This window comes from Crinia signifera, chromosome 5 (genome assembly GCF_055691185.1).
Source record: "Crinia signifera chromosome 5, ASM5569118v1, whole genome shotgun sequence".
Lineage (NCBI taxonomy): Eukaryota > Metazoa > Chordata > Amphibia > Anura > Myobatrachidae > Crinia > Crinia signifera.
Genome location: NC_139221.1, coordinates 199,388,924 through 199,409,363, shown reverse-complemented (window position 1 = coordinate 199,409,363; position 20,440 = coordinate 199,388,924). Strand labels below are relative to the sequence as shown.

The 20,440-nt window shown below is 41.3% G+C and overlaps 1 protein-coding gene across 1 annotated transcript in view; it reads left to right on the top strand.

Annotated features, from left to right (window-relative positions):
• Positions 1 to 20,440, top strand: part of TMEFF1 (transmembrane protein with EGF like and two follistatin like domains 1) — a 209,251-nt gene that overhangs the window by 113,196 nt on the left and 75,615 nt on the right. Inside the window, exon 4 of the mRNA XM_083188421.1 lies at positions 11,061 to 11,087. Within this exon, the coding sequence (XP_083044547.1) occupies positions 11,061 to 11,087 (27 nt within the window). The remainder of the gene's footprint in view (positions 1 to 11,060; positions 11,088 to 20,440) is intronic.

The following is a 20,440-nucleotide window of genomic DNA, read 5'->3' as shown; positions in this document are numbered from 1 at the left end:
AAACCTGTATATATATATATATATATATATATATATATATATATATATATATAATTACACCCTCAATAGTGTTACTTGGCACCCTTACAAATAATGGTGATTCCTGTCTCTCTTTTACTTTGTAATCTGGATTGGGGAGCCCCACTAGTAGGGGGCCTAGTGCTACTGGCAACCATTGTTTAAACTGTTGTAATTAGCGCGATATAGGAGATTTTGTTTCATATATATATAAATAATGTAGAAAGGGTCGGCACTCCCAAGTAGTAATCCGTATAATGTGCCCTGGTGCACTGAGTTCAACGTGGAAGAATCCCCGCAGTCATATAAGTAAAATCAGCATCGGCACTCACGGGACTTTCAAACAATAATGCAACAAGACAACGCTTGGTTCAAGCAACGTTTCGAGCTTTAATGCTCGTCTTCTGGCTCACAGAACATAAGTAATAAACTCACCTAAATAGAAAACCACCACCGTGCAGGGGAACCCACGCTCCCGTCCCGGCGTCCAGCTGGACGCCGGGACGGGAGCGTGGGATCCCCTGCACGGTGGTGGTTTTCTATTTAGGTGAGTTTATTACTTATGTTCTGTGAGCCAGAAGACGAGCATTAAAGCTCGAAACGTTGCTTGAACCAAGCGTTGTCTTGTTGCATTATTGTTTGAAAGTCCCGTGAGTGCCGATGCTGATTTTACTTATATATATATATATATATATATATATATATATATATATATATATATAGTACTTATGTAATATCTGGGCTCCCGTTTTTCTTATGAGACCGCGTCCCCTCGCGGGGCTCGCTGCGCTCGCCACGCTTCGGGCACGGTGGCTCGCTGCGCTCACCACACTATAAAAAATCAACTCCATGCGTAGTTGGATAGTAGGGGTATGAAAAAATGGGGTGCATTTAACATGGGAGCCCAGATAATACATAAGTACCATATATATATATATATATATATATATATATATGTGTAAATAAATAACAAAAAGAGTTAAGCCAACATATTATTTAGAGTAAAAGGGTGGGGTAGAATCCTGAGGGGGGTAGGTTATGAAGGGTTAATAAAGGCTGGATTTACCCTAGGCCGGGCAATTTTCTAAGATAGAAGGTATACCAAGTTGCCTCAAATTTTAGTACACTATTTTGGAGAGCTGAAATATATTCCATAGATGCCAAATACCACATTTTAGTAATCAAAACTTTCATGGAACACATTGTTTCCAATGTGAGGCAATCAGTACCTTTGCCACTGTGTAAATATGGCCACATAGTTTGTTGTGTGGTTAGGAAAGAGACCTAAAAGGTTTACCAATGAGTACATGCAGGGGATCTTTAGGGGAGTGAAAGCAAGTATTTTTGGATATTAAGGACAGCACATCATCCCAATATTTAAATATCAGGTGACAATCCCACCAAACATGTAGATATAAACCAAATTAGCCATATAACCTCCAGCAACAATCAGAAGAACCAGGGATAATATGAGAAACTCGTTCAGAAGTCATATACCAGTGTGAATACACTTTAAAGGAATCTTCTTGAATATTAGTATTGACCAAAGACCTGGCTACCCATTATCTAATGTCCGCACAGGCTTCATCTTCTTCAAGTCCGCACTTCACAGTCTTCAAGTCTTGTTCCCAGCATATTTCAAATTTTTCTTTATACTGAGAAGGTGAGGGAGATAATAATGAATATATGATAGATATGGACCCCTTACAACCAGGACTATAAAGACATCAGCGCTCAAATGGGGGGGGCTTCTCAGACTGCCAGACTTATTGAGGGAGTGAATTAAGCTATTAATTTGCAAGTACACATGCTGGTGGGTAACAGGCTTACCATATTTCTTGCATAAATCTACAAAGTTACTGGGTGCAAACACTGCAAAGTCACCTTGAAAATGCTTGTTACACTGTCTGACACCCATGCACACAAGGGACCTCTCAAACAGAGAATATTCTTTTAGTTTAGGAGGGAGCCAGGGCAGAAAGCTAACTGATATCCTACTGACAAGATAAGATCCAGGCGTCTCCCATTTTTGCATCCTTCCTGTGTGTCAGTTGGGTTGGGAAAAATACTTTAAAAAAAATGGGGAGCTCCAAAATCACCATTAAGCGTTGATTTAGAAAGGCAGGCCCTACAATGTCTGGGTTTTTATGGGACCAATCGAAGGAGCCACAGAGTGATTGAATTTCCATGAAATAGGAGAGTGGGACTCTAATTGGAAGTGTTTGGAAAATGTATAAATGCCTGGGTAATACATTTATATTGACTGAATTAATACGGCTGATGCAAAAAATGTATAAAGGGGCCCAGCACAATAAATCCTTTTGAGTGTATGTAGTAAGGGAATATAGTTGGCCTGGTATAATTGGTCCTAAGTCTTTATAATATGGATACCTGAATATTGAAAAGATCACTATCACTAAAACCTGCACTGTTGGTGTGCCTTGAGAACCGTGGTTGGGAATGCCTGAGCTAGACAGTTCATGAAGGTTTCCCTTCGACAAATAAGGCCCCAAATTTGTTTTAAATAAAATATATGAAAATAGATAATACTAAAAATATTTAAAAACTTTCGAATGGCATGCCGAGAAGAGAATACATGGAGCGTTGCCGGGATGAATGAAAATGGCTCCATCTGTATGAGAGCAATTAGGGTGAGACAATGTTAAGGTTGAGTTAAAGCAAATGTTTTAAAGTGTTTTGGAAAATGAATTATGCATAAAGAAAATGTATTAGAAGAAAGGTACTGTATTTAGAGGTTAAAGTAGTAGAAAAATGCTGAAATATTTAAGTAATTTATTATTTGAACTTTTTATCTGCATTTAGAATGCAAAAGCACAATATCCTAAAGTATGTGCATATCATGTCACCAGTACTTATGTCATAATTAGAGCAAAAAATTAAATCCAGGAATAGTCTTGGCTCTAGGGCCTAAAGAACATTACATTGATGGAATGTTGACATGAACTAAAACATGCAGTTGTTATGGAAAAAGTTTGAAGATGAACAAAAAGTCTATGGGTTCTTTTACCTGCACAATAAATGATAGAAGCTTTCTGCACACCTCTTGGGGCCAATTCAAGATCAATCGGTGCAAACCAAATTCGGTCTCATCCCCCATGGTGGAGTTGTTCGCATGCGCATGTGCAAACCATGGCACCGAATGGCTTCAGCGAGTTACATCCTCGCGGGGCTGTTCCCTCAAGGGAGGGAGGGCTGTGGGCGGGCAGGCGGCTGCAGAAAAACGCCCAGCGTTTTATGGGCATCCTCATAAAAATGGGGTGAGTGTCTTCACACTTCCAAAAAAGATATACTGCATGAGATGGTCGCTAGATAGGACTTTGACTCTGATTTTTTTTACTTTGATTTAAGTCATGTAAAACAGCATCAAATAATAGTATAATACTGTATGGTTGCAAAAATACTTTGTGTCATAATCCAAACTGAAAGAGATGTAAGGGGGCTCTACAATTTTCGCAAGAGACTCCAAGCCCTTCACAGGGGGCATCATGCACCTCACAGGGTGCTCCACGTGTCTCACAGGTGGCTCCACAAGTATCCCAGGAAGTTCCATACCCCTTACAGGGGGCTCCACACCCTACAGGGGTCTTCATGCCCATCACAGGGGCCCCACTTGCCTCACAGAGGGCTCCACATGTCTTCCAGAAGGCTCCATACCCCTAACAGTTGGCTCCACACCCTTCACAGGGGGCTTAATGCACCTCAGAGGGCGCTAGACAGGTCTCCCAGAGGGATTCATGTGCCTCACATGGTCTGCTATATGCCTCAAAGTAAGCTCCATACACCACACAGGGACCTCCACAGGTTTCTCAGTATGCTCCACACCCCTTACAGGGGGCTTCATGTACCTCCCAGGGGGCTCCACTTGCTTCACAGAGGGCTCCACTGGTCTTCCAGAAGGCTCCACTCCCCTCACAGTGGGCTCCACAGCCTTCATAGGAGGCTTCATGCACCTCACATGGGGCTTCATGCACCTCACAGGGGGCTACACACCCCTCACAGAGGGCTTCAAGCACCTCATAAGGGGCTCCACAGGTCTCCCAGAGGGATTCATGTTCCTCACAGGGGTTGCTATATTCCTCACAGTGAGCTCCATCCAGGTCAAAGGGAGCTCCACAGGAGGCTTAATGCATCTCACAGTGGACTCCATGCACCTCACAGTTAGCTCCACATATCTCTCAGGAGGCTTCACGCATCTCACATGGGGCTCAATGCACTTCTCCACAGGCCTCACAAGGGGCTGAACATGACTCAAAATAGGCAGAGAGAGATAGGGTGGACGAGGGTGTACATACAATTTGTGGAGCTGAATACGGGTGCGAGGTGTAACTGGGACAGCATCCCATGGTGTAGCTCCATAGAAGCACCCATGGATTATTGTAATGGCTCCAAAGGCCGCACAGGGGGCTCCATGTGCTTTACAGTGGGCTCCGCATGCACTTGGCGGCCTGGGAGCTGTGTCACGTGGGCACAGAAGGGTTGTTTTTTAGGTAGCTTTGGGTCCATCTGAAGACTCTATCACCTTTTATTATAGCCAAGGTGGGAATGTAAACTGGCTGGGGGGGAGGTCATATAGGAAGTCTGACATCCCAATGGTGACATCACAATGCCCGTAACGTAAGATTTCTTGTATAAACCAATCAAAATCTGGATCCTACTTCGAAATAGCAGTAATAATAGATGGTTATTACTTAGCAAATTCTGCAGTCATTAATGAATATGCCCCATAGGTTTTATAGGTCAGCACAAAAGCATCAAAACCTAACTGACTAAAATAATACTTCCACCAGATAGCAGACTGGATAATAAATGGCACAAGCCAGCTAGAACTTAATATTGGATTTACAACAGATGAGATAAAAAAGGAGGCTAAGCAAAATCAAATCAAACAAATCTCCAGGTCTGGACAGGATTCATCATAGGGTTCTAACGGAATTAAGGAAGGAACCCTCTATATTACTTTTTTGATAACTTATTTTCATCTGGTAAGGTGCCTAAGGACTGGAGAATAGCAGAGGTTGTACCAATATATCAAATTATAAACCTGTGAGCTTAACATCAATAGTGGGTAAATTATTTGAGGGAATTTTGAGGGATAGTATCCAAAAACATTTACAATTGCATAGTATAATCAGTATTAACCAACATGGGTGTGTGAAAAATTGCTCATGCCAAACAAATGTATTAAGCTTTTATGAGGAAGTCAGCAACAACCTAGACAATAGAAATGCTGTAGATGTGATCTTCTTGGATTTTGCGAAGGCTTTTAATACCGTGCCACATACGAGGTTGATAAATAAAGCACAACAGAATATGTTGCGCTATATAAGAAATTGTACATAAAAATAAATAAATAAAATGGAGTATTTAGGACTAGGGGTAAATATTTGTAGATGGATAGGAAACTGACTGCGGAAAAGAGAACAGAGAGAGGTTGTAAACAGTGCAGTATCAAGTATGATACCAGTTCTAAGTGGAGTGTCACAGGGGTCGGTGCTAGGGCCCCTTTTATTTAACATATTTATTAACGATATTGGGGTGGGTATACTCAACAAAACTAAGCAGAGTAATTAGAACAATCAATAATGTCTCCATGCTTCATAGCAATCTTAATAAAGAAAAGTGGGCAAAAAATTGGAAAGTGAGGTTCCATGTTGATAAATGCAATGTTATGTATCTTGGGAGACATGACCAGTGGGCTAGTTATAACCTAAGGGGGGTTGCTTTGGTTATTTCACCACTGGGAAAGGATCTAGGAGTCCAAATTGATGACAAACTTGGGTGTAGTGCTCAGTGTCATGTAGCAACAGATAAGGCCAACGGGATACTAGCCTGTGTAAGAAGGGGTATTGAGACTGGGGACTAAAATGTCATTATGCCACTCTACAAAGCATTGGTTAGACTGCATCTAGAATACAGAGTACAATTCTGGGCCCCGCACTATAAAAAGGACATCCTAGAACTGGAAAAAGTCCAAAGAAGAGCACCAAAGCTAATAAAGAGGTTGAATAATTTAGGCTATGACAGCAGATTGAATAAATTGGGATTATTAAATTAGAAAAAAGAAAAAGGGGAGACATGCTAAACATGTACAAATATATCAGAGGCCAATATAAGGAACTGTAAGGCAACCTTTTTGCTTTGAGGAAGGACTCCAGTACACGTGGTCATGAGTTTAGACTAGAGGAAAGAGTATTTTGTTCCCTTAGAAGGAATTTTTTTTTTTACAGTCAGGACAGTTAAATTGTGGAAATTTCTACCTGGGGAGGTCGTGTCGGCAGGCACAATAAATTTGTTTAACATAAGGTTGGACAAACATCTATTGGGTAAAAACATCCACGGGTACACATAACAATCATAATATGTCTTTAAATAAATCAAAATACACAATGCATAATAAGGGAAGTCGCAAATGGATACACTAACCAAGGTTGAACTCGATGGATGCACATCTTTATTCTGCCTTAACTGCTGTGTAACTACTGTATGTCATCCAACTGCTCAACTTCCCTGGCCTCCCATACTGGGAAAGTTATGTCCCAGTCATGATTTTCCTTGCACCATGACTCTGTAATAGCCCCAATATCCAGTTCATTCCCTGCTTTGATACCGGTGCACTGAGAGACTTCTGTCATTCCTACCATGTCGGAATGGTGTGCCAGACCAGACCATTACCTCCACATGGATGACCTGTCTACCTCCCTGGTGGGTATAAGGAATAATTTTACAGTTACTTGGCACCCTTGGATAAATTTTAAAGATTCTGAACATTATAAAACATTACAACGATGAATGTCAGGTTTTTCCCCTTTCCCTTAAGCGGTAGGTCCTTGTTCCCTTTATTTCTTTGGGTGTAAGACTTTCTCTTGCTCTTTCCCTATCACTATCTCTCCCTCTTTTTCTGTTTTGCATCCTCTTTTTGTATTCCTTTTTCTTTCCTTTTTCTCCTCCATTTAACTTTTATAACATCCTGTTAATTTTTTCACAATGTTGCCTGTTTCATGATAGATTCTCTCATTTTTGCTTTGTTCTCCCTTTACTTATTTCACAATAGAGCATCAAGATTTTTTGTTCATGGTATTGTAATATGTATAACACTTAATAAAAATCTTATCTAGAATACAGAGTACAATTCTCGCCCCGCATTATAAACAGGACATCCTACAACTGGAAAAAGTCCAAAGAAGAGCAACAAAGCTAATAAAGAGGTTGAATAATTTAGGCTATGACGGCAGATTGAATAAATTGGGATTATTAAACTACAAAAAAGATGTTTAAGGTGAGACATGCTAAACATGTACAAATATATCAGAGGCCAATATAAGGAACTGTCAGGCAACCTTTTGCTTTGAGGAAGGACTCTAGGACACGTGGTCATGAGTTTAGACTAGAGGAAAGAGTATTTTGTTCCCTTAGAAGGAATTTTTTTTTTACAGTCAGGACAGTTAAACTGTAGAAATTTGTACCTGGAGAGGTCGTATCGGCAGGCACAATAAATTTGTTTAACATAAGGTTGGACAAACATCTATTGGGTAAAAACATCCACGGGTACACATAACAATCATAATACTGTATGTCTTTAAATAAATCAAAATACACAATGCATAATAAGGGAAGTAGCAAATGGATACATTCTGGAAATGATCTGTTCATAAATAGTATAACTTTTGTTAATTATCTTCAAGGTTGTTTCTTGCCATTTTAAATTTCAGGCATCATAAAACAGATAAATATACAATTAACCTTTTCCCAAATTTTTCAATAACATGTTATTTTAAAATTAGCAACACAGATTTATGGATTAAGATATACAGTATGTACTATTACAGTATATAAATACATGTAATATAGAAGACATTTATAGCATAAACCTACTTTGAATGTAGCAAGAATTGCAACTTTTAATCCAGTTAATATTAATTAAAAACAAACAAGCATGTCTGCATAGCAAAACACATTTTAATAATGCAAAATAAACTTTAAGTAAAGTTATTGTCTCATAGCATTTATTAGATTTGAGTGTATTCGATTATTATATAATATTTTGTTATAATAACTTTAAAAAAATATTGCAAAGTAGAATTAAAAACTTTCTCAGTAACTAAATCAGGTTGATCAATGTGCTTCTTCCACTATATACAGTATATTAGGCTTAATTCTGACTTGACCTCTAATTAGATGTCACACCTGGGGTGTCTCTTGTTGTGAATTTGAAGATGGGCTCCCTTAGGAGCTTTGTCCACATATGTGGATAACCTCAGGTCCAGAGTCCAGAGCCTAAAGGTGTGACCAATGATGGAGGAAACAGGAATAAAATCAATTTGTTATTTATTGAACAGTAACTTAGACAATGGCAATTACTGTTAAAAAGGTCTTGGACTTTGATGAATGAAACAAGTATTTATTTACCCGAATAAAGTCTCTGGCCGGATTGGAACCGGTAGGGAATGGAATCAGCAGGAGCTGAAGGAGTGGCTCTGATATTATTAAAGTGGAGTCTCTGGCCGGAATGATACCAGTAGGAGCAGGAATCAGTGGAAACTGAAGGATGGATGTCGTCACTGATGTCTGAGGATGACCATCGGCGGATGAAGAAGAGCTGATTATCTTGGAAGAAAGACACAGGCACTGAGTGGGGTACACCTGGTGATGATGGGTACCAATGCTGAATATTGATGGTGGTCAAGCATGAACTCTCTGAAGATGACTCGGAAGGGATGGTTCTTGAGGAGGTAAATGTATAGAAGAACAGTAATAAACTTTAAAATTAGAAGATGCAAACAATAGCAGATAATCAATTAAATCGATGATAGGGCACGATGAGCGGTGCAATGGAGCAATGCCTTTGAAGCTAGTGGTCTATAGTAGGGATCGATGTTTGCAATTGATGTTTGAATAGTCAATGATAACAATCGATGATGGTAATTGATGATGATGACTATCGTTGGTGACAGTCAATGATGACAATATATGATGACTATCAATGAAGACAGTTGATAGTGACAATCGATGATTACTATCAATGATGACAATCAATAATGACTATCATTGAAGACAGTCATTGGTGACAATCGATGGATGAGGAGTGGACAAATGACTTTTGAAGAAAGCAAAAGCAGAACTACGCTGAAACTGGGAGGAGCCTCCAGGGACACTGGAGGAAGCCAGACCGTGCAGCAGGATGCTGAGTGCACACCGAGACAGCAGGATCTCACTGGAGCTGTGGATACATGCAGCTTACTCTGGAAACATCAATGTACTGGGGACTTCCCAGGTATCAACCCGTTTTACTTAATACTTATAGGAGAGCTGCACTAGGAGAGACTGTGATGTCAGAAACAGGAAGTCTGTGATTGGCTGTAAACGATCATGTTACTGAATCCAAGATGGCCACGCCCATACTATGGGAATGGAGGGAACTTTGGTTTGTATGTGGCATGGTTGCTGCCTGTAGCAATGGCAGAGGGCAGCACTGAGTATCAGAGGGTGAGGCAGTTGCAGCAGAGTCAGAAGGGAGCGCTACAGTACGGTGGTGTGCGCTGCAGTATGGAGTTCTAACGCACAGACCAGACTCCGGATTGTCAACAGTGTGTGTATCTGGATTCACCCTCCTGGGTGTGCATGTTGGACAATAATAATGGAATTGGTTGCAGACAATATGAACAAAAATGGAAAAAAATAAAAAAAATAGATTGCACTTTTCTCTGTTGTCTTTTGAAAACACACCGTTCTCTCTGTTTACATCTAAATACTACATTTAACCTCTGTATTAACACTATTGGTCGACGGTCAAAAGGTCAACATGATCGACATGGTCAAAGGGTTGACAGTCAGAAAAGGCTGACAGGGTCAAAAGGTCGATAGGGTCAAAAGGTGGACATGAAAAAGGCTGACGTGAGTTTTTAATAAAAAAAAATTGAGCTGACATGTCGACATGTCAACAGTCAGTATTTCATACCCTACCATCCACTATGGTGTGGTAGGAGAGTATAATAGTGTGCCCGAAGCTTGGTGAGTCAACCTCATGACTGTAGACCTAGACATTGAAGATCTAATATACCATAACCATAATAAAGCTGCTCATATGTGACATCCATGTATAGTACTGAAGCATACCCATTACATTAGGTACATAATGCACTGCTCCTGGACTACCCTCTTAATGTTTGATTGACGTCACCTGTGTTAAAACATCCTTAATATCAATGAACTAGTTCAACACAGGGATGGCAATCATACATGAAGAGGGACGGCCAGGAGCAGAGCATTTTGTACCTAAATGGGTCATGTATGCTGATGTGTACATCTTGCCCGTGGGCCTAATTCAGCTTTGTAAGCATACCAAAAAGCACACAACTATGTAAATCCCTTTTGCACTGCAGGTGGGCAGATGTAATAGGTTCAGATAGATTTAAATTTGGGTGGGGTGTGTTCTATCTAAAATTTAAATTGCAGTATAAAAAAACATACCTCCCAAATTGACCCCCTCCAGGAGGGACACCATGCTCTGTTCCTGGACTTCCCTCTTCATTTATGATTACCATCACCTATTTTAAACAAGTTAATTGATAAGAAAGGTGGTTCACCACAAGTGATGGTAATCATAAATGAGGGAAGTCCAGAAACAGAGCATTGTGTCCCTCCTGGAGAGAGTCATTTAGGGAGGTATGTAAAAATAAAAAAAAACAGTGTTTACCCTGCACATAAAGGTATAACCCACCCAAATCTCTCTGCACATGTTACATCAGCCCCACCTGCAGTGCAACATGGTTTTGCCTATCTGTGTACTTTTTTTGCTTTGCTAACAAAGCTGAATCAAGCCCCATGTTTGTTCCTGTGCAGTTCATTTGTCATCTTTTTTTTTTAAGGTTAGTTGTGTCTCTAAATTGTATCACATGCTGCTTACACCAGAAATATGAACCAATATAAATGCCAAAAAATATAATGTGCCAAATAAATCTTGTAATAAGCAAAATGAAAAATGCTGTTTCATTTATATTTTCTTTCTCTGTTTTGTCTCTTAGATATTGCATCTGGATCGGGCGAAGGCGGTATGTTCTATTGCATTATTTCTGAAAAATTCCATAACACTAAAGTGATGTACCTAAATCCAGTTGCAGAGAATGTTTCTGAAAACTCTGCTTAAGCAGACATGCTTCTTGGAATCGCCAGACTGTGTGCCCAGTTTTATGAGCACTGCTCCCTGTCAGTAATTACTGGCACCCATAGGCGAATCTAGAATTATGGTAATGGGTGGTCCCAGATCTAGACACAACAGCTGGGGGAACTTTGCGCGGCTAAGCCGCGCGCCAAAAAGGGGCATGGCCTCATGGGAAGGAGGCGTGGCATCACAAAAAGGGGTGTGGTATTACACTTTAGACCATACACAGTAATGCCCATTACACATTTTAGCAAACTCCGTAATACCCATTACACATAAAGCCACACACCGTAATGCCAATTACACATAAGGCCACACACCTTAATGCCCATTACACATTGCGCCACACATCATGATGCCCATTACGTACTATATAACAAACCGTAATGCCCATTACATATTAGCCACATAAGTGTTTCTTACCTACGTGCTCATTGCTAGGGGGTTCTTGCTTGATGGCACCATAGTACCCATTACACATGATGCCGCATACCATAGTACCCATTACACATGATGCCGCACACCATAGTACCCATTACACATGATGCCGCACACCATAGTACCCATTACACATGATGCTGCACACATAATGCCACTTACACATGATGCTACACACCGTAATGCCCTTTACACATTAAGCGACACATTATGCATAATGCCCCCACATACCGCCACTTGTAGCGTCCCTTAAGCAATGCCCCCAAAAGTGCCACTTACTGTAAATCTTTATATGAGCCTTCGCTGCTGCTGCTGCAGGGAGAGATGGAGAGCGGTGCAGCTGCTTCTATGGAGAGAGGAGCAGAATGCAGCGCAGAGCACGCTCCCACTCCCCTCCTGGTGTCCCCTCTAGCCGAGTGGACATTTTAAATATTGTGCACGCTGTTGTTGTGCGTGACGTCGGGGGAGCACGCCGGGCGCCGGCATCACATGATTAAAGGGGGTCGGGCTGAGGTAAAAGCGGCATGAAGAATTGGAGCGGAAGCTGCAGGGGTGACAGTCATTGACAGAGAGCAGGGGGCTGCCCGGCTGTATTCTGAGCACTGCAGGTCATGGCTGTTTAAAATAATACCCCTTTCACAACAGAAAATGCAGGGATTTACCCGGGAATATGGTCATGCAGGGACATTCCCAGGCTGACCCCTTATACACCAGCCTAGTCCCTGCATTTTCTGGTGTGAGGGGGAGAGACAACCACTCCCCTCACCCTACCCCCCTTTAACCAACCAGCTATATCTTCAGAACCAACTGACCCATTTACATGAGTAATATCATATTGAAGAACTTTTGAGTTGGCTTAGAATGATTTTGGTCCCGTGAAACTGAGAAATCTGCCCTCAAAGAACATAAACAGTCATGAAATGACATTTAAGAAATGAAAAAAAAAAAAAAAAACGGTATAACTTCAATATCCCTGGAACCAATTAACCCATATGGATCCAGCCTGGTATCAGATTGAAGGCCCAGCGTTTTGGTTTCGACTGAGATCAACCTCGAGCTTCAATGATGCCGAAGGGGGAACTGGCAGCCATTGAACTGGGTGGGGGTCGGAATTAGCGGGTCCCATGTTATCCTATAGGGAAAACGTTCCAGCTTTGCCTGGCCGTATATCTTTGGTTCCCAGGGGGCTAGAGACACGGGGCTGGGCTCGTTGGAAAGCCCCATCCATCAGCTACAAAATGGGCTAATGGGTGGTCCTGTGCACCCCCGGACCACCCCCTAGATTCGCCTATGCTGGCACCACCATCTCACCCAGCTGTGATCAATCTGAGAGTTTGAGAGGGTTAATGAAAGTAATGGAAATGCTAAGTTATATATAAGAGTTAGACAAACTATTGTTTATTATTTTTTTTTTTAAATGTACTTCTTTGTGTTGACTTGTACATATTAATTTCAGTTAAGCTGGATACTACTACCATGGAATGTTTGATATACTGTATAACTAGAAGGTCATTGTGTGTATGCAAATGATCTATCCACAAATGATGTAGTTCCCAGACATATTGGGGGAAATTTACTAAAGGAAATTTGTAAAAAAAAATAGGTGTATTTGTATCCAGAAATACACTTATTTTTTACATTTACTATATCAAAAATACGGCAATTCGTAGTCGTATTGATGTGCTATCAATACGAATACGAATTGCCGTATTTTCGGAATAGTAAATGTCAAAAATAAGTGTATTTCTGGATACAAATACACCTATTTTTTACAAATTTCCTTTAGTAAATTTCCCCCTAAGTGTTTGCTGTGCAGCATAGCTAATAATATATATATATATACTGTTATCTATCTATATATATATATATATATATATATATATATATATATATACTGCATATAGTGACAATGTGGTCCGGCACTCACTCTATTTGGCAATTGCCCCGGTGCCCCTCCTGGGGATGCAGATACTGTATGAAAGAAAGGCAGGCACTCCGAGGTCTGGATAAACAAGTGTATTGATACAGAAAAAAACAAAAATGTTCCACCAAGGCGCTGTGTACTTATGAGCAGCAGGGGTCTATAATAGTGGTCACCCAACCACCAACAACAAATTCCAAAAACACGAGAATAATCCCACTTGCGCTATAAGGATGGTTCCGTCAGTCTCCTTTGTTAAATCCGATTCTTCTCCCACACTCGATAATGGTATATGGAGAGAGGGAGAAAGAATAATAATATATTAATATCCCATGGGACAATGATGGAATATGTAATCATATATGTAATGGGCTAGAATAGAATAAATGCCATAAATACCCGGGTATTTATGGCATTTATTCTATTCTAGCCCATTACAAATATGGCACCTTAATCAGGAACATGTAGATTTGCCCTCTAGCAACATGGCACATTTGGTTTCTTTTCCCAAACCAAGGGACCATTATTAGTGTAACACCTGAATGACGGATGTGACGCTAGACACTTCCGGGTGCGCGCTCCGTCTATCCCCGATTATAGTGAGGAGTCTCACGGCAAAGAATAGAAGATACTACACGTAATGGCCAGCTGATATTAAGGTAATCTCATCGGGACACTTGAATAGTGTATCCAATGCCCGATTTGACACACAGAGGATTGCGGAAGGCGGAAGTGACATTATACTGCACTTCCGGGAGCACCTGCTTTATAATAATAAATATAATATAGCGCAAGTTGGATTATTCTCGTGTTTTTGAAACAAGTGTATTGAACTGTGGAACAAACCAACCAATGTTTCAGGGCTGCGCCCCTTTGTCAAGGTGTAGGTTGACAAACCTACACCTTGACAAAGGGGCGCAGCCCCGAAACGTTGGTTGGTTTGTTCCACAGTTGAATACACTTGTTTATCCAGACCTCGGAGTGCCTGCCTTTCTTTCATCCAGTTTATATATATATATAGTTATATCGTCGCATCTTCCTGGGTGTACATATTCAATTGCCCTCCCCAACAGGGCCGACATATCAAGCATCCATTCATTAAGTGTATAATATGCTTCCCTGAATCAACCACTCTGCCAGTACGATGGCAGTTCCGTCAATATCTTGGTCCTTTGTTTACCCGTCATTAGCCTTTAAAATGAAAGTGGTCATACAAAGCACCATACAGATGGCAACAAGAGGTCATGACTTGTGAATGGAAGCATGATAGTGTCACTGTAATAATGGAATGGTTTCATCTATATTATTCCTTACCAGGCACTGATGGCAATTTCACAAATAGAAGAAAAATTGGTCCGTTGCCATTCTTGATAGAATTGGTTTAGCTAGCTACAATTAGTAGAGGAACATGTCAGGTTTCTAGATTCAGGAAGTTTATCCAATAACATTATTGTGCTCGTTAAATAATAATTTTATATTTTTTCCCCTGTGATGTTAAATTGGCAGTTGGGAGTTTTGTTTCGCCTGTATCTAGATAAAAACAAATGGAATCTTTAAAAGATGACACTTGATAGACCTGTATCTTTTTATCAAACTAAATGTATTCTTCAAGTGTTGCCTGCTAAGTCTGGTCCACAGCTATCTGAACATTAGTCACCTCACCATACCTTCATCCTTGCTATATCCTGCTGTTTCCATTTATGACCTCCCTTATTTACTAATATTGCCTTCTGCCCCATACTATGGTAACCCTATTGTATAGTATAGTCTACTAGTGGCAAAGGAAGGGTTGACACTGGCATCAGGAGTCTTTGCTGGGGAGTCTGTGTACCGCTCTTGCTGTGGGTAGAAGACTCTTTAGATGGTACATGTTCTGAGCAGGGTTTCTAGGCGGTTTGATCTATAAGAGAACCTACCGAGGTGTACAAAATTCAATTCTGTATAGTTCAGTTCAGCAGAGTTCATGTCAGTTAGTTCTGTCAGCAGTCCCACATTAGTAACTGAGGAAGAGAGTCGCCACAATCAGCTGCTGTAAGATAAAATGTTTGTCAGCAAATTCTATAGCCTGAATGTGGAACTGTGGCTGTGTTACCAGAAACAATCAATGGGGTCAGTGTAATCTAGCCAAGGGAATCCTTCGACCTTTTAATGCTTCCTGAGGTTATTCTTCAGAGGAGCTCACAGGTTTGAACCAATTGATTACTATTCTCATCTGGAAGCTGGGTAGACTCTTTTTGCTTACATAAGAGAAAAAAGTAGGTCAGAGGCACAGCTGAGGCATAAAATTAAGTGTATGACACACCTGACTTTAAAGGCTAAGCCCATCGATGCCGCATAACTCATAGACAGTGTCTGTAGTATAAATGCTTTGCCAACTGTGCAAAGCAGTTATGAGTTTGTCTACAATGAGTGCTAAATAAAACCACACTGCAGCAACAGTGACAATTTTAACATTGTAGCAGTTATATGAACGCAGTAGTGCACCAGTGTGTCCAAAAATACTTTGTGGACAGGATTCATATCAGATATTCTGTGGCAGATATACTGTACATAACAGCGGTGAGACAGATTACATTGGCCCTTATTCTGGTTCACTTGCATAGGCAAATTCCTTCTCAAATAGTCAAAACCATGTGCACTGCAGGGGGGGGGGCAGATGTAACTTGTGCAGAGGGAGTTAGATTTGGGTGGGGTTTTAAATCACAGTGAGATCTATATTGCAGTGTAAAAATAAAGCAGACAGTATTTTCCCTGCACAGAAACAAAATAACTCATCCAAATCTAATTCTCTCTGCACAAGTTGCATCTGCCCCCCCCTGCAGTGCACATGGTTTTGTCCATTTGAGAAGGAATTTGCCTTTGTGAGTGAACCAGAATAAGGGCCTATGATTGCCAAAAAAGTGAAAAACACTACATTTGGGAGACCGTATCAACTAAATACACTGCAAATAAATGATCTAGTACTGTAGATTTGGTTTTGTGTGATTTGGGCGAGTCAGAATGTATTACTCAGCAAAACAGTTTCATGATAGTTCTATGTATTCTAGTTTCTTAAAGACCTAGGTCCAATGGTTCATGCATGTTCAGGACTATTTTTATTATTCACAGTTATCTGAAGACTAAATCAATAACTATTTAAAAGTTATTATTAGAGAGTGAGCAGGGCCGGACTGGGACCAGAAATCAGCCTTGGCATTTTGAGCACACAGGCCCACCTGCAGCAGGCGGAAACCTTGCGCGGCTAAGCCTCGCGGTGAAAAGGGGGCATGGCATCACAAAAAGGAGGCATTACACATTATGGAACACACCGTTATGCCCATTACACATTATAGAACACATCGTAATGCCCATTACACATTATGGAACACACCGTTATGCCCATTACACATTATAGAGCACACCGTAATGCCCATTACACATTATGGAACACACCGTTATGCCCATTACACATTATGGACACACCGTTATGCCCATTACACATTATAGGTTATGCCCATTACACATTATGGAACACACCGTTATGCCCATTACACATTATAGGTTATGCCCATTACACATTATGGAACACACCATTATGCCCATTACACATTATGGGACACACCGTTATGCCCATTACACATTATGGAACACACCGTTATGCCCATTGCACATTATGGAACACACCGTTATGCCCATTACACATTATAGGTTATGCCCATTACACATTATGGAACACACCATTATGCCCATTACACATTATGGGACACACCGTTATGCCCATTACACATTATGGAACACACCGTTATGCCCATTACACATTATGGGACACACCATTATGCCCATTACACATTATAGGTTATGCCCATTACACATTATGGAACACACCATTATGCCCATTACACATTATGGAACACACCGTTATGCCCATTACACATTATTGAACACACCGTTATGCCCATTACACATTATAGGTTATGCCCATTACACATTATGGAAAACACTGCTATGCCCATTACACCAGAGGCGTAAGTTCATACCAGACGCCCGGAGTGAAAATATACAGAGGTGCCCCTTCCCCCATGGTATCAATCACGGATGCTGTTTCCTTGTGTGCGGGGCTGCCAGAGGGAATGGAGGGATCGCTGTAAGTATAGGAAGTGGGTTAGGTTTAGGCACTAGTGGGTTACTTAGACTTAGGCAGCAGGGATGGGAAGGTTAGAGTTAGGCTGTGGGGAGGCGGGTTAGGTTTAGGTCAGTGGAACGTGGCACAAAAAATCATGACTGTCCTGGGAAAATCGAGACAGATAGATAGAATCTATGGTTAGTGGTAGGCACTAGTGGGGAGGGTTAGGATCAGCCTTGAGTACGGTGAGGTGGGGGGTAGGGGAGAGGGTTAGAACCCTTATGGAGCCCCAGTGGGTATTTTCTGCATCGGTATGCCAGGGTTGGTCTATTGACTGTAGGCATCCCCAATGCTGTTACATGTATGTATCCTGTAAAAGGTCCTACTCTGCACTCCTGTATGCTGCTGCACCCAATTACACTATAAGGAGCTGGTCTTAATACTGTATGTATACTCTACTTTGAACCTTTGCTGAAGCATACATGGTGTCGTGTATAGCCTTCTCATCAGCAGCACAACTATGTACAATAGTAGGATAGAGTGAGATTACCTGTGCAGGGTGCCAGCCTCCTGTTGGGGCAGTAAGCAGGGGCAGGGGGGCTCCTCCAACTTACTGAACTGTTCTTTTATCTGTGTTTGGGCTGGCATACTGTACATTCTGCGGCTGCTAATAGAAGCAGGCAGCTTCACTCCTCTCACATGTAGATGCACAGCAGGGGATCCTCTAAGGGGCTGCTGAGCAAGGACAGCAGAGTTCTCTGCAAATTTCTGTAGTGATCTGCAAACACTTGTCGATGCTCAGCAATCTCCTCACCTACCCCCACCCTACTGCTGCTGGTTATCTGAATCGCAGCCTCTCAGGGCTCTGTGCACACATTGACAGCCGCTCTGCCCCCTCCCTGCACGCTGCCGTGTCTCTCTGCACTCTGCCCTGTCTCCGAGTCCCTGCACGCTGTTTCCCTGCTATCTCAGCAGCCAGGGAGGGGCGGGGCGGGCTCAGGCGTCATGGCATTAATATGCTAATGACGCGGGGGCGTTTCGGCACGGCGCACAGTGAATGAAGCCCAGCTGCCCAGGACTTGAGGCAGCGGGCTCAGCGCACAAAATCGGTCCACAGGCCATCGGCCCTTCTGGCATTTGCCAGAAGGGCCAGATGGCCAGTCTGGCCCTGAGAGTGAGTGACATTGAAGCGAATGGGATTAGGATTATTGATTTATAATTTATGTGGAGTAAAAGTTTAAGGTTGATAGAAGAAAACAAAGTTAGTAAGGCCACCAGTAACGTTAAGGTTTAAAAATGGAGTGGTTATATTGAAATTGGGGTTTTATGAAGTACTTGATGTGTTAAGAAGATTGTAACTCACTTTTTAAAGGGGGTTTGTATGTTGAGTAATATATTTGTTTTCAGAATTTGATCAGGACAATTTAAATTTGCCCTTTGGGTTATCTATCCTTCTATATTGTCTTGATTTGTGTTATCCTATTTGTGCAAGAGAAGGGTAATAGCTTCACTGTATCACACACAACGTGATTAGGCAGAGGCAGAATTCTGGGAAGCAATGGAGTCATCTGCCGCTGGGCTCTTGCTCCTAAGGGGGCACCTCTGCTCCCTTGCGAGTTTAAATCATTCATTTGAAAGCCATCGATATTGCTTCTGTGGCTGAGTTTTGAAATATTTGAGTCCTCTCTCTCTCTCTCTTTATATATATATATATATATATATATATATATATATATATATATACACACACTTTACATCGACACTCACCTTTCCTAGTTTTGGGGTGCCCTATGGCTTGTGACCACATTGTTTAAACATACATTGTAGGGGCTCTGCACACACTAAATTAACTGATAATAAATAGTGGAGATTTGGTTCATGAATTGATTAATGCATTTAAGCCTGCAGCCCCCTTCAACGGACCCCACTGTTCTGCAGGTCCTAACACTATCGCTGAAAATGGCTACAATACACATAGCTATCACATCAATGTTTGATTCCAGGCATACTATCTGGTCTGAAGCTCACAGCACACTTTGCTTTTATAGGTGAGCAGCTACCACCACACCTGTCACTAATCATCTAGGGAAATGGTTAACATAAGCTATGGAGTCTTAGTTAAAACATGGTGCATGAGAGAATGTGACCACAATAAGACTAATTAAAAAAATTAATCTAATAAACAATATATACACTTAACATCGGCACTCACCTTTCCTAGTTTTGGGGTGCCCTATGGCTTGTGACCACATTGTTTAAACATACATTGTAGGGGCTCTGCACACACTAAATTAACTGATAATAAATAGTGGAGATTTGGTTCATGAATTGATCAATGCATTTAAGCCTGCAGCCCCCTTCAACGGACCCCACTGTTCTGCAGGTCCTAACACTATCGCTGAAAATGGCTACAATACACATAGCTATCACATCAATGTTTGATTCCAGGCATGCTATCTGGTCTGAAGCTCACAGCACACTTTGCTTTTATAGGTGAGCAGCTACCACCACACCTGTCACTAATCATCTAGGGAAATGGTTAACATAAGCTATGGAATCTTAGTTAAAACATGGTGCATGAGAGAATGTGACCACAATAAGACTAATTAAAAAAATTAATCTAATAAACAATATATACACTTAACATCGGCACTCACCTTTCCTAGTTTTGGGGTGCCCTATGGCTTGTGACCACATTGTTTAAACATACATTGTAGGGGCTCTGCACACACTAAATTAACTGATAATAAATAGTGGAGATTTGGTTCATGAATTGATCAAT